The 15,374-nt window shown below is 48.8% G+C and overlaps 1 protein-coding gene across 1 annotated transcript in view; it reads left to right on the plus strand.

Annotated features, from left to right (window-relative positions):
• The first annotated feature begins 1,672 nt into the window (after window positions 1–1,672).
• The window catches only part of slit1a (slit homolog 1a (Drosophila)), a 104,146-nt gene continuing 90,444 nt past the window's right edge, over window positions 1,673–15,374 (plus strand). Inside the window, 4 exon segments of the mRNA XM_055647065.1 lie at window positions 1,673–2,236; window positions 6,899–6,970; window positions 7,964–8,035; window positions 9,188–9,259. Coding sequence (XP_055503040.1) covers window positions 2,058–2,236; window positions 6,899–6,970; window positions 7,964–8,035; window positions 9,188–9,259 — 395 coding nt within the window. The 5' untranslated portion in view covers window positions 1,673–2,057.

A 15,374-nucleotide genomic window follows, 5' to 3' on the forward strand; every position in this document is an offset into this window, starting at 1 on the left:
ATCCACATACCCATCACCCTCTGTGCAAGAAAGTTTCCCCTCTGCTCCTTAATTCCCCTACACACTGGGAAAAAGAGAATAGAACATCGCAAATTGAACAGCACAGCACAAGAACAGGCCCTTCGGCCCATAGCTGTGCCGAATATGCCATGACCAACTCTTATCTGTCTCCACACATTCCATATCCCTCCATTCCCTGCATATCCATGTGCCTATCTTAAAGTCTCTTCAGTGTATCTGCCTCCTGCAGCAGGTTCCAGGCACCACCATAAATACTTGCCCAGCATATTGCCTCTCACACCTTAAAAGCTATTCCTGATCTGATCTCATTTTCCCATCCTGGGGAAAATATTCGGGTTGTTTATCTCCACGCCTCTGGGCATTCACCCTATCGATCTCCCTCCTGATTTTAAACAAGGGGGATAAATTATTAAATAATTGTAATTGGCTTTAGAGGAGGAAAATGCATTTTTTCTTGCAACATAAATGTTCCCGCTATTCTTAACACACGCACATGCACTCTCACACACACTATACACATACACATACCATACACACATACAAAAACACGCATACACACACACAGACAGACACACACAAACTCGCACAGACATAAACACACGCACACACACATATATAGATTCACACACACACTGACATAAATACATACACATTTACACACTCACACACACACACACACACGTGTATACTCACGCACCCACACACCCACACGTGTATACTCACGCACTCTTTCACACACACACACACTCACACAGACTGCAGAGAGGAAGAGAGCTGCCAGCTACCTCCCCCCCTCCCCACGGACACCCTCCACTCCCAGTGACAATAAATCATAAACAGTAATTAGCTACGCTGCAATCTTGGGAATTATTTCCTGCATGGATTACTCTTGCAACAGAAACGAGAAGGAAGGTGTTAGACTTTTCTAAAGAGCAGGTCTGCGTGTTTGTGTGTGTTTTGATTTTTTAATTATCAAGAAACAGAACGGATGATGGAGAAAGATTGAAACAAAAACCTTCTGCAGACTAATTCTTCCTTTCACCCACGTGCACACTCCCTCCCCTTCCCCTTGAATGCAGGTTAAATCGCACACAGAGGTACACACACACACAGGCACACATACAGTATACACAGGCACACACACACACACACACAGGCACACACACACGGACACACACAGAGGCTCACACACACAGAGGTACATAAGCGCACAGAGGCACAGGGACACACATACACAGAGGCATACACACAGAGGCACACACAGGCACACACACACACACACAGTGGCAAACACATACACACAGGCACACACACACACACACACAGATGCACACAGACAGGTACGCAGGCACACATACAGGCAAACACACACACACACACAGTGGCGCACACGCACACCGGGCTCATGCAGCAGAATAATTGTGTTCACGACGTATTCTCTGCCTGCAACCTGCTGTTAGAGCGGAGAGGGAGGGGAGGGGTGGGGGGGGGGGGGGGGGGGGGGGGGGAGGGAAGGGGTGGGGAGGGTGTGGGCTGGAGGGGGGTGTGATTGGCGGCGAAGCTCCTTGTGTAGAGATGGGCCGGCGGGGGGTGGGGGGGGGTTGTGTTTCGGTGGGCGGGGTGGGGGGGGTGGGTGCGGTGGGCGGGGTGGATTCTGCTATATGTGGTCAGATTGATGGCTATGTGTGTGTGAGAGAGAGAGTGAGAGGCGCTTTTTTTTTTTATTGTACAAGCCGTCAGATGCAGCTTGTAACCTGGTGCGTGTGAGTGAGTGAGTGAGTGAGTGTGTGTGTGTGTGTGTGTGAGTGTGTGAGTGTGTGACAGAGAGCGGGGCAACAGAGGATTCTCGGCATTCAGCCGCGGTGATCGGTAGAGACCTGGATCTCGGCGGTTCCATTGTGTGTGACCCTCACGGCGCGGTTGTAGCGAGAGGATCCCAAGGAAAGGTTGCGCTACCCGACCATGATCTGAAGGAGGGGAAAGACTGAAGGATCGCCGGGTCCCCCCCCCTGCCCGTCCCCGGCCACTCGATCACCATGGAGCCTTGTCGGCTGTTGCCCGACATGTTCAGGACTGGGATCTTGGTGCTGGCAGCCTGTGGGCTCGGTGTAAGTTCCTGCCCGGCTCTCTGCAACTGTGTGGGCACCACCGTGGACTGTCACGGGCTCGGACTCCGAACCATTCCCAAGAACATTCCTAGGAACGCGGAGAGACTGTGAGTATGAAGTCACCGCCTTTCTCCATGGAGCTGGGCTATCGGGAGAGGAGGCTCGGGCAGGCTAGCACTTTATCCCTCGGAGAGCAGGAGAGCAGGATACTGGGGTGGAGGGGGTGGGGAACACACGACGACATCTTATAGAATCACAGAGACACCCAGGCCCTTGGAGAAGAAGGGTCCCGACCCGAAATATTCCCAATCCGGACATGCTGCCCGACCAGCCGAGTTACTCCAGCACTTTGTGTCTTTTTTTCTTGTTTGTTTTTGGTAAACCAGCAACAGCGGTTCAGAAGTTCATGTCATATGAGCAGAATTATGCCATTCGGTCCATCAAGTCTGCCCAAGCCATTCAATCGTGAATGATCTATCTTTCCCTCTCAACCCCATTCTCCTGCCTTCTCCACATAACCCCATGACACCCGCACTAATCAAGAACCTAATCACGGTTCATTGAGACTCCCTTCGGCCCAACTCATCCATGCTGACTAGCAATTCCCATCTGCCACTAGTCCCACCTGCCTGCGCTTGATCCATATCCCTCTAAACCTGTCCTATCCATGTACCTGTCCAAATGTCTTTCAAATGCTGTTATAGTACCTGCCTCGACTACCTCCTCTGGCAGCTTGTTCCATGCACCCACCACCCTCTGTGTGGAAAAAGTTACCCCTCCGGTTCCTATTAAGTCTCGCCCCTCTCATCTTAAACCTACGCCCTCTGATTTCTGTTTCCCCGAACCGTATAGATGTGTATAAAACCACGAGGGGCATATATAGGATGAATGCTCAGTCTTTTACCCAGAGTAGGACAATCAAGAACCAGAGGACACGGGTTTAAGGTGAACAGGGGGAAGATTTAAAATGAACCCGAGGGGCAACCTTTCCACACAGAGGGTGGATGTTGTATGGAACGAGGTGGGTGAGGGGGGCGAAAGGGAATGGAGGGGGTGGTGGTGCCGTATTTGTAGATGGGCGTTCGCACAGTAATAATCCCACATTTCTAAACCTTTTGCACGTGTCTAACACCCACCGCTCAATGTTCAACGCGCTTCACTTGGAGTAGTTTAGAGAGACACATGGAAGTGCAGATGCTGGAATCTTGAGCAAAACACCAAGTGCTGGAGCAACTCAGCGGGTCGGGCAGCATCTGTGGAGGGAATGGACAGACCACGTTTCGGGTCGGGACCCTTCTTCAGACTGACTGTAGCAGAGGGGATGGAGAAAGTTGGAAAGGAGAGGTGGGGACGGGAGATACGAGGAACTGCAGATGCCGGCTTACTAAAAAAAAACGCGCTGGAGTAACCCAGTGGGTCAGGCAGCATCTGTGGAGGGAATAGGCAGACGGCTTTTCGGGGCAATGCCTTTTTCACCGGAGATGCTGCCCGGCCCGCTGAGTTACTCCAGCACGTTGTGTACATCTTTGGCTTAAACCAGCATCTACAGTTCTTCGTTTCGACCTTTCTCCAAGACTGGCCCTAAGTGTGACCCTTCACAGATGGTGACTGACCCGCAGGGGAGTGGGAAACGCCCTGGAGATGTCCACTTTACACAGCAAGACTCCATACCGTCGGGTGGCACAGCGGTAGAGTTGCTGCCTCGCAGCGCCAGAGACCCGGGTTCGGTGCTGAGTGCTGTCTGTACGGAGTTTGTTCGTTCTCCATGTGACCGCGTGGGTTTTCTCCGGGTGCTCCGGTTTCCTGCCACACTCCACAGCTGTACATGGTTGTAGGTTAATTGGCTTCGCTGATCTCTGTGGGTAGAAGGGCCTGTTTCCGCGCTGTATCACCAAACTAAACTAAGGTGTGTATATATATGTATATATAACTAATGTAAATATATATATATATGGTGTGTATATATATATATATATATATATATATACACACACCACGCTATAATCATGTGCAGCCTCTGTTGAAACCGGGTTACTGGCGTTCATGGGATCTTTCTGCTCGTTGGATAGCAGCGAAAGTATTTCGAAAGGGAATTTATTTTCGCCCGGCGGAGCTTTGAGGTTGGCAAGGTTTTAAATTGAGAAATAAAGTGAGTGTTGTAACGTTGCTACAGTCGGCAGGATGGACGGCAGGAGGGTGTTGGGTTGAGAGGAGGGTTGGGTACAAGTCCAATCCCACCACGGCCCGGTTGTAACACGGGCGAGAGGGTCGCGGGTCCAGGGATTGGGAGGTCGCCGCCAGTCTTGACTTCCCGCACCGGCCAGGCCGGCCCAATCATACCGGGGAAAAGTCCTCCTCCCTCACAACGACGCGGCCGAGGCTCGGGTTTCTTGCAGTTCAATGTTGGGATAGCCGACGTGTGGCTCAGGTCCCAGAGCGGCCGCTGGTATTCACCCTTGAGGGGTGAGAGGAGGGAGACGGGGCGGGCGGACGGGGGACCAACACAGTCTCTGGACTATTGGCGACGGGACACCCCGGGTGGGTCAGCGCCCCGAGTATCTAGCGAATGGTTAACACAGCGCTCTAACTCCAGCATTTTGTATCTATCTTCGGTTTAAACCGGCATCTGGCCACTCTACCCATTCCCAGGGATGTTATTCTACATATAAATCGCTGAATCCCTGCATTAGTACCCTGCCTGTGTAACCCCATTCCCAGAGGCGGAAACATCCACATTGGCTGTAAATTGTCCCCCGCGTGTGGGTAAAGTGTAAAACATGTACAGATTTCCCAGGGACACGAGGGCCTGAGCTATAGAGAGAGTTTGGGCAGTACATTATTCCCTGGAGCGCTGGAGGATGAGGTGTGAGTTTACAGAGGATTATAAAACTACATAGAATGAATGTACCGAGTTTTTTTACCCGGAGTAGGGGAATCAAAACCCAGAGGATTAAGTTTAAAGTGTAAGAGAAAATATGAATACAAAGATGTAATAGATGTAAAAGTCTGAAGAAGGGTCTCAACCCGAACCGTCACCCATTCCTTCTCTCCAGAGATGCTGCCTCGCCCGCTGAGTTACTCCAACATTTTGTGTCTACCTTAGATGTAATAAGAACCTGAAGGGTAACTTTTTTCAAACAGAGGATGGTGGCTATATGGAACGAGCTGCCAGAGGAGGTAGCTGAGGCAGGTGCTTTAACAACATTTAAACGATAACAGGACAGATAGGAAAGATTTGTAGGGATATGGGACATATGCGGGCAGGTAGAGCTAGTGTAGATGAGGCATGTATGTGTAGGGCCCAGATCCAGACAGTACTTGGCCAATGTCCATTGGTTCTTGATTTCCCCTACTCTGGGCAAGAGACTCTGTGTGTCTACCCTATCTATTCCTTTCATGATTCTATACACCTCTATAAGATCACGCCTCATCCTCCTGTGCTCCAAGGAATAGAATCATAGCTTGCTCAATCTCTCCCTCGAGTCCTAGCAACATCCTTGTAAATCTTCTCTGTATCCTTTCCAACTTGACAACATCTTTCCTCTAACAAGGTACCTACTGTACTTGAAGAAGGGTTTTGGCCCAAAACATTGCCTATTTCCTTCGCTCCACATAGAAGCTGCTGCACCCGCTGAGTTTCTCCAGCATTTTTTTGTCTACCTTCGATTTTCCAGCATCTGCAGTTCCTTCTTAAACACCTACTGTACTTGAGTTTGACTTGATTGTATTTATGTATAGTATTAGCTGGTCTGGTTGGATAGCCTGCAATACATACAAAGCTTTTCACTGTACCTCATTACACAGGACAGTAATAAACCACAACCTGAAGTGTGAAGTAGTGTTCTGACCCAAAACGTCACCTATCCATGAATCCAGGGACCAGCTGAGCCGCTGCCGGACCCGCTGAGTTACTCCAGCACTTTGTTTCTTTCTTTGGTATAAACCAGCATCTTGTGTTACTTTTTATCGGCATGGCCAAATTAGGTCTGTTTCCAAGTTGTATGACTAAATCATTCTATGATAAAATCTAGGTGGGGAAGTGTGTGGAAAATTTACAAAATAAAATGGGATTAATGTAAGATGAGTGGAGTTTAGTTTAGAAATACAGCATGGAAACAGGCCCTTCGGCCCATCGAATCTGTGCCGACCAGTGATCCCGTACACTGACGCCATCCTACACACACTAGGGACAATTTACAATTTATACCAAGCAAATAAACCTACAAAGCTGTATGTCTTTGGAGTGTGGGTTTTCTTGTCGAGAGCACACACACAAGATTAGAAGTTGTTCATAGAAACATAGAAACATAGACAATAGGTGCAGGAGGAGGCCATTCGGCCCTTCGAGCCAGCACCGCCATTCATTGTGATCATGGCTGATCGGCCCCAATCAGAGCCGGAGCTCGGCATCTGTCTTGTTGCTTCTTGTGTGCGGTGGTGGAAAGATTTGTGGAAACAGGGCCGCGACGTGAATGCTCTTTCCTTGACCCTGGAGTGTGGGTGGAAACCAAAGATCCCGGAGTGCACCCACGCAGGTGACAGGGAGAATGTATAAACTCCCTACAGACAAGCACCCGTAGTCAGGATCAGACCGTGGTGTTGTGAGGCACCAACTCTACAGCCGTGCCACCCTCGAGTGTAAGTGGGCGGTTGGTGGTCAGCATGCACTTGGTGGGCCGAAGGGCCTGTTTCTGTGATGTGCCTCTGTATGATTCAGAAATGGATTGGCAGAGTTAAGTTAATGTGGCTTCATCTGTTTCCTTTCACAGGGAGCTCAACGGGAATAATATCTCACGGATTAGCAAAAGTGACTTTGCGGGACTGAGACACATCAGGGTTCTGTGAGTATCACAGCGTCAAGAGAGAAAGCAACACACATTAACACATGTGAACAACACACATTAAGTGACTTTTGAATAGGGACATGGATATGCAGGGAATGGATTACATGCAGGCAGGTGAGAGTTGGTCTTGGCATCATGTTCGGGCTGAAGTCATTAGACTCTAGACTTTAGAGATACTGTGCGGAAACAGGCCCTTCGGTCTAACCGAGTCCATGCCAACCAGCCAACTCAGTGGGCCAAAGGGCCTGTTTTGAGCTGTATTTTTCAATCAATCTAAAAAAACATCTCTGTAAACCCTGGGGCGTTACTTGTTTCCTAATGTACTAAGATAGAAGAATTGTACCATTGGGTAGTTAAATAGAAGGGTTTTGCTTCTGAACCTTGTCTCACTTAGTTAGGCTACAAAGCATGTGACCATCCCTGACCATGCTGTAAATGAGACAATTTTGGTTGTGTTGGGCAGTGGACAAATGTGAAGCAACTAGCATTGTTCTCTGGAGCGTGTGAAAGGGCGGTGTAGAGGGGGCTTCACTCTGTATCTAACCAGTGCTGCCCCTGCCCTGGGAGTAGGTGATTGCCTCGTTTATATGGATCTTTGCTTTGTTTGGACAGGTACATGGATAGGAAAGGTTTAGGGATACGGGCCAGCCAGGAGCAGGAGTGACCTGTGTAAATGGGGCAGCTTGGTCGGCATTAACAAGTTGGGCCGAAGGGCCTGTCTCCATGCTGTATGGCTGTATGACTCTATAATTCATGCATTATGAATAGTTTTGGGATGGGAACATTCCGTCCATAAACCGATAGCTTTAATTTCCGAAGCAGGTGAAGCGTTGGTTTGGGTTGTGTGTGTGTGTAGTTCCCTCCAAGTAATTTAAAGGCAAAACTCTTTTTGCCTAATGCCTGGTAATATTGTGCGTGACTGCACCAGGGGTAAGTGGCCAAATCAAGTTGACCCTGACATGCATATTCCATGCTTTTCTCTCCCAACAGGCAACTCATGGAAAATCATATCAGTTCCATCGAGCGTGGAGCCTTCGAGGACATGAAGGAGTTAGAACGATTGTAAGTGCAAGACTTATTTTTACAGCATTTTCACACGCAATAGATTAATATCAGCATAATGAATTAATAGCATGGTCATGTTAATTGCTACTGATGCTATTATTAATAGCTATTAATGTCAGTAATGCTAGTATTAATAGCTATTAATGTCAGTAATGCTAGTATTAATAGCTATTAATATTGCTATTATTAATAGCTGATGCTAGTAATGCTGTTATTAATAGCTATTAATGCTATTATTAAATCTGTAATTAATAATTTAATCCATCTACTTGTGTTGCCACTTTCAGGGAGCTATGGGCTTGGACCCCAAGATTCCTCTCAATGCCCTGACCTATGAAGGCAAACAGACCTTCATGTCAAATAAGCCTTCTTTATCAATCTATCTACTAGTGTTGCCATTTTCAGGGATGCATGGACTTGAACCCCAACATCATTAGGAGAGAAAGATTTAATAGGAACCTGAGGGTGGTGGGTGTATGGAATGTGCTGCTGGAGGAGGTGGTGGTTGTGGCAGGTACTAATCACACGTTTTAATGAAACAGTTAGACAGGTACATGGATAGGGTAGGCTTGGAGGGATACGGGCCAAATGCAGGTAGTTGCGACTAGTGTAAACGGGGCAATTTGGTCGGTGTAGGTAAGTTGGGCCGAAGGGCCTGTTTCCACAATGTATGACTCTATGACTATCACTGTTCATTAATGCTGGTAAGTGGCTGCCATTAACTGCCAGGGGTGGTGGTGGAGCAGGGGCGATAGTGGCATTTGAGGTTTTTGTATAGGCACGTGGATATACAGGGAATGGAGGGATATGGATCGCGTGCAAGCAGGGGAGATTAGTTCAACCTGGCGTCATGTACAGCATGGACATTGTGGGCCGAAGGGCCTTTCTCCATGCTGTATCGTTTTATGCTCTATGTTCTATGTCCCTGCAACGGAACAGTGAATACATTGCCATGGAATAAAGATAACTCAAACAAGATAACTCCAGATGGGGACAAGGGCCTTTGCTATCCATGCACGTGACCCCAGCAGGACTCCACGTCAGTGTGCTCGGGTAGACGGATTTGGCAAGAAGGCCGTAACTATGCACAATTGTACCCTGACGCTTATAGCTGAGTGTCTCTCTCTCTCTCTCTATCTCCCTGTACAGGCGTCTGAATCGAAACCAGCTGCAGATCTTGCCAGAGCTGCTCTTTCAGAAGAACCCCACTCTGCACAGACTGTGAGTAACAACCTGTTTGTATGTTCTGCTGAATGTTGGCAATGTACGGCAGCATAGAGTATGGTATGTGTCAGATGATGATGCGAGGTGGGACCATGATCCCCGCTCCCAATGCCAAGGGCGGCACAGTGGCGCAGTGGTAGAGGCGCTGCCTGACAGCGTCAGGGACCCGGTTCCGATCCTGACTATGGGTGCTGTCTGTACGGAGTTTGTACGTTCTCCCTGTGATCATGTGGGTTTTCTCCAGGTGTTCCAGTTTCTTCCCACATTCTGATGACGTGCTGGTCACCCCAGCCACTCCCTCTTCACCCCTTCTCCCATCAGGCGAGAGGTACAGAAGTGTGAAAACGCAATCCTCCAGATTCAGGGACAGTTTCATCCCAACTGTGATCCCAACAGTTTCATCCCGTCTGAAATGGCGGCATGGTGGCACAGCGGTAGAGTTGCTGCCTTACTGTGACGTATATCCGATCCTGACTACGGGCGCTGTCTGTACACAGCTAGTACATTCTCCCCGTAACCTGCGTGGGGTTTTCTCAGAGATCTTTGGTTTCCTCCCACACTCCAAAGACGTACAGGTTTGTGGGTTAAATGGCTCGGGGATAAATGTAAATTGTCCCTAGTGTGTGTAGGATGGTGTTACTGTGTGGGGATCGCTGGGCGGTGCGGACACGGTGGGCCAAAGTCCGAGGAAGGGTTACGACCAAAACGTCACCTATTCATTCTCTCCAGTGATGCTGCCTGACCCGCTGAGTTACTCCAGCATTTTGTGTCTATCTTAAACCAACAACTGCAGTTCCTTCCTACATACTAATGCTATAGTACTCTGTAAATGCACCAGTCCCAGTCTTATTTACAACATTAGCTTTACGAGAAAGTGATCATTTTTCCCATGGTATGTGTCTTTGTTGACTTAACAGCCCAATATGTTTCTCATTATAACCTGTGGACCTGTGTGATTCACTGAAGATGTTGTTATGTTAACAGCAGAGTGTGAATCCTATAATTAGGCTGCACAGTCCCCTCTCCCCCTCACACCAATCATTCCCTGAGGCTACAAAGTACACTGGGCCTGTCACAAAGGATTCTTTGGTATAATATATACCTATCCACAGCTGTCTGAATAGTTGGAATGTTCCACAGGGAACAGATGGCTGGGACTGAGTTACAGGAGCTTTAAGGGGGGCACAGTGGTGCAGCGGTAGAATTGCTGCCCCATAGCGCTAGGGACCCGGGTTCGATCCTGACCACGGGTGCTGTCGTACAGAGTTTGTACATTCTCCCTGTGAGGGGGAGAAGATTAGACTTTATTGCCTTCCATTACAGTGAGGAAAGTGGGAATCCACTGTGGTGGATGTTTATGTTAACTGTTATGTAGTTGTGCGTCTTGTTGCTTTTTTATTATAGCTGCACGGTAATTTGCATATCACTGTACTATTCTGTGTACAGTGATTGCTACTATAATTGGTGACAATAAAAGACCTTTGAAACCGTTGAAACGTTTGAAACCTTTGACCACGTGGGTTTTCTCCGGGTGCTCCGGTTTCCTCCCACGCTCCAAAGACGTGCAGGTTTGTAGGTTAATTGGCTTCTGTAAAATTTGTAAAATTGTCCCTAGTGTGTAGGATAGTGCTAGTGTACGGGGTGATGGCTGGTCGGCGCGGGCTTGGCGGGTCTTGGTTTCTGGGTGCTGTGGTTTCCACCAACATCCCAAGGACGTGTGGGTTTGTAGGTTAATTGGCCCTCCGTAAATTGCCTCCTAGTGTGTAAGGAGTGGATGAGAATGTGGGATAACGTAGATCTAGTGTGAATGGGCGATCGATGGATGACTGGAACTCGGTGGGCCGAAGGGGGGAGCAGTGATTGAGGCTTCCATGCGGGGCTGTAGGTTAATTGGGCTTCTGTACATTGTCCTTCGTGTGCTAGTGTATGGGAGTGATCTCGGGTCGGCACGGACTCGGTGGGCCGAAGGGCCTGTTTCCGCGCTGTATCTCTAGAGTCTAAAAGGCCATTCTCCTGCCTTCTCCCCGTGATCGTTGACTCTTGCGGCCTCTAGCCTTTGGGATAGATCGGGTAGGTAACCTGTGACTAGTCACTGCACCCACCCACCTTCCACGGGCGTCTGTCTCGCCAGCCGTCTCACCAGCCACAGCACACCTCTTTAATTTTTGAACACAACATTTCATTATTGAAACAAGGAAATAAGCACTTGCATCTTCCAAGCAGAAACTTGCCTGGAGGGGGAAGAGTGCGGTGTTACTGCGACATCACCATCTCCAGCAGTGCGCTCCGACAAGCCAGATGTAAAGCCTATTAATTAGAAATGATTCAATGCACCTTAAAGTCAGAGGAAATTAAGCATGTACGTTTTAAGCCCAGACGGATGTGATTATAAAACATCCTCAGCTTTTCAGGTCTTGAGTCTTAAGTCTGAAGATGGGTTCCGAACCGAAACGTCAGCTATTCCTTTTCTTCAGAGATGCTGCCTGACCAGCTGAGTTACTCCAGCACTTTGTGTCTATCTATGGTGGAAAACAGCATCTGCAGTTCCTTGTTTCTTCAGTTTGAGTAACACATTGATCACATGTGGATGATTCCCCCTGTAAAGTACCTGGATAGGAAAGGTTTAGAGGGACATGGGCCAAACACAAGCAGATGGGGCTAGTGTAGATGGGGAATCTTGGATGGCATTGGTGAGTTGGGCTGAAGGGCCAGTTGCCATGCTTTATGACTGATTCTCAATCTCCATAAATGCGGTGAGCAACAATCTTGCTTGTAGCAGGGTCACAGGCACATAAACCCTGGCCATGCACGCAAAACTGTAAACATACACCAGGTTGACATGTTCCACAAGAGAGTGAACAGAAAGTGTCTGTGTGTCATGTGTGTGTGTCTGTCTGTACATCGTGTGTGTGTATGTATGCATGTGTGCGTGCGTGAGTGTATTGTCTCTGTGCCTGTGTTTATGGTGTGCGTGTGTCAGTGTATCGTGTGTGCGTGTGTGTGCGTGTATGTTTCTGTACATTGTGATGTGTTTCTGTGCGTGTGTGTGATTGATCGGTACAGATGTCCGCGTGCATTGTGCATCTTTGCACGGTGCATCTGTGTTTTGTTAGCGATGTGCATTTATTTATGTGTGAGAATTAAGTGCATGCGGTGTGTCTCTCCGTTGATCTGTGTGTGTGTGGTCTCTATATCAAATGTCATTTGCGGTGTGTGGGGGGGGGGCTCATCTATTGCATGTGTTGTGTGTATGTCTTTGTGTTTGTGTGGTGTGAGAGAGAGGGGGGGAGCAGAGCAGGCGAGAGAGGGAGAAAGAGAGAGGGAGGGAAGAGATTGATAGAGAGAGAGAAGAGGGGGGGAAGAGAGAGGGGAGAAGAGAGAGGGGGAGAAGAGGAGAGAGAGAGAGAATAATTTGTGTTATGTTTACCCCCATTGTATTCAACATAGAGGATCCCTGTCTCATTCAGACATGGGCTCTGTGTAAATTAAGGACTATCACTCAGTAACTACCCGCATGGTTAGTAGATATGTAGAACCCCTTTGCTTCGTGGCAGTCAGCCAAGCTGAGGCAGCCAGAGTACATTCTTCACCTCCTCTCCTTTTCCTTCCTGATACGAGGTCCCTTCCTCTTCAGAAAGAGTGGTTGCCGGAGGTAAGCTCTTTGGCCTTTCACTCCAAGAAATGTGTGGAGTTTGTACGTTCTCCCTGTGGCTGCGTGGGTTTCCTCCGGGTGCTCCGTTTTCCTCCCGCATCCCAAAGACGTGCAGGCCCGTGATGTCACCGCTCAATGGTTCTTTATTAGTATGTGTACCGAGGTGAAATACTTAATGTGTGGTAGTGGGCTATAATGTGGAGGAAGTTATTGGGTTGTAGGGAGAAGAAAATGCGAGACACAGTGCTGCAGTAACTCAGTAGTTCAGGCAGCATCGTTGGAGAACATGGTTTGGTGACGCTTCCGGTTGGGGCCCTTCTTCAGACTGATTGCAGAGGAGGAGGAGGGAGAAAGCTGGAAAAGAGGTGGTGCAGGGTAAAGCTTGGCAAGTAATAGGTGGATACAGGCGAGGGGGATGTTTGATCGGCGGATGGTTGGACAAAAGTCCGGAGATGGGAAAAAAAGATGGGAGACAAAAAGATTGAAGAGTTGCGAGTGGCGAGGAGAGAGGAAGGTAGGTAGATCGGGATGGGTGCGAGTCCAGGTGGGACACAGAATAGGGGATGGGACGGGGGCTGGGAGGGAAGGAAGATGGGAGGAGAAAGGGGAGCGGGTTGGGGGGGGGGGGGGGGTGATTGTTAGTTACCTAATATTAGAGAATTCGATGTTCACACCATTGGGTTGTAAGCTACCCAAGCGGAATATGAGGTGCCGTTCCTCCAGTTTGTGTGTGGCCTCACTCTGGCAATGGAGGAAGCCCAGGACAGCAAGATCAGTATAGGAATGGGAAGGGGAGTTAAAGTGGTTAGCTTAGTTAAGTGTAGATATACAGCACGGAAACTGGCCTTAAAGCTCAGTGAGTCCACGCGGACCAGCGATCACCCGTACACTATTTCCATCCTACACGCAAGGGGGAATTTACAGAAACATAGAAACATAGAAAATAGGTGCAGGAGGAGGCGTTTCGTCCCTTCGAGCCAGCACCGCCATCCATTGTGATCATGGCTGATCGTCCCCTATCAATAACCCCGTGCCTGCCTTCTCCCCATATCCCTTGACTCCACTAGCCCCTAGAGCTCTATCTAACTCTCTCTTAAATCCATCCAGCGGCTTGGCCTCCACTGCCCTCTGTGGCAGGGAATTCCACAAATTCACAACTCTTTGGGTGAAAAAGTTTTTTCAGTCTTAAATGACCTCCCCTTTATTCTAAGACTGTGGCCCCTGGTTCTGGACTCGCCCAACCTACGACCTGCATGTCTTTGGGATGTGGGAGTAAACCAGAGCACCCAAAGAAACATAGACATAGAAACATAGAAACATAGAAAATAGGTGCAGGAGTAGGCCATTCGGCCCTTCGAGCCTGCACCGCCATTCAATATGATCATGGCTGATCATCCAACTCATTATCCTGTACCTGCCTTCTCTCCATACCCCCCTAATCCCTTTAGCCACAAGGGCCACATCTAACTCCCTCTTAAATATAGCCAATGAACTGTGACCTCAACTACCCTCTGTGGCAGAGAATTCCACAGATTCACCACTCTCTGTGTGAAAAATGCTTTCCTCATCTCGGTCCTAAAAGATTTCCCCCTTATCCTTAAACTGTGACCCCTTGTTCTGGACTTCCCCAACATCGGGAACAATCTTCCTGCATCTAGCCTGCCCAACCCCTTACGAATTTAAGCCCTTTAAGAACACACGCGGTTACAGGGAAAACGTACAATATCCGTACAGCCGGCAATCGTAGTCGGGATTCGAACCTGGGTGTCTGGCGCAGTGAGGCAGCAACTCTACCGCTGCTCCACCGTGCCACCCTGAGCAACCGGGAAGATCCAGCAGGCCTTGGCAGACCGAGTGCAAGTATTCATCAGAACGGCCTGTGCTCCAAGGAATAAAGTCCTAGCCTCCCCAACCTCTCCCTGTAGCTCAGGCTGAAACAATGCGATGATTCTGGAGAAAGTAAATGAATGCCTCTTTGTCCTAGAATCAGATAAAACGGTGCTTACAAAGCCTGGCATCGGGGAGGAGTGGCAGAGGGGGGGGGGGGGGGGGGGGGGGGCAAGCTCTGAACTGGCACAAGCAGAGATATTGTTCTCATCTCGTTTTCCAATAACGGTGGCTGAGAAATATTGTAAACACAAACTGATAACGAACAGCAAAACAAAGAGGAACGTTGGTGGTCGAGAAATGGATGGGACTCCTCTCCACCAACAACAGTCGGCAAACTCAATGCGAGGCAGTGGATGGAAATTAAAGTTAATGGAATTGGTGGCAATGGTTCATGGACCGTAGAGATACAGCGCGGAAACAGGCCCTTCAGCCCACCATGTCCACACCGACCAGCGATCACTCTGTACGCCAGCACTATCCCACACACCAGGGACCATTTACAATTTTACCAAAGCCAATTAACCTACAAACCTGTAGGCAATGTAACACCTGATAGATTCTTGATTAGTA

This window comes from Leucoraja erinacea, chromosome 15, assembly GCF_028641065.1.
Source record: "Leucoraja erinacea ecotype New England chromosome 15, Leri_hhj_1, whole genome shotgun sequence".
NCBI lineage: Eukaryota > Metazoa > Chordata > Chondrichthyes > Rajiformes > Rajidae > Leucoraja > Leucoraja erinaceus.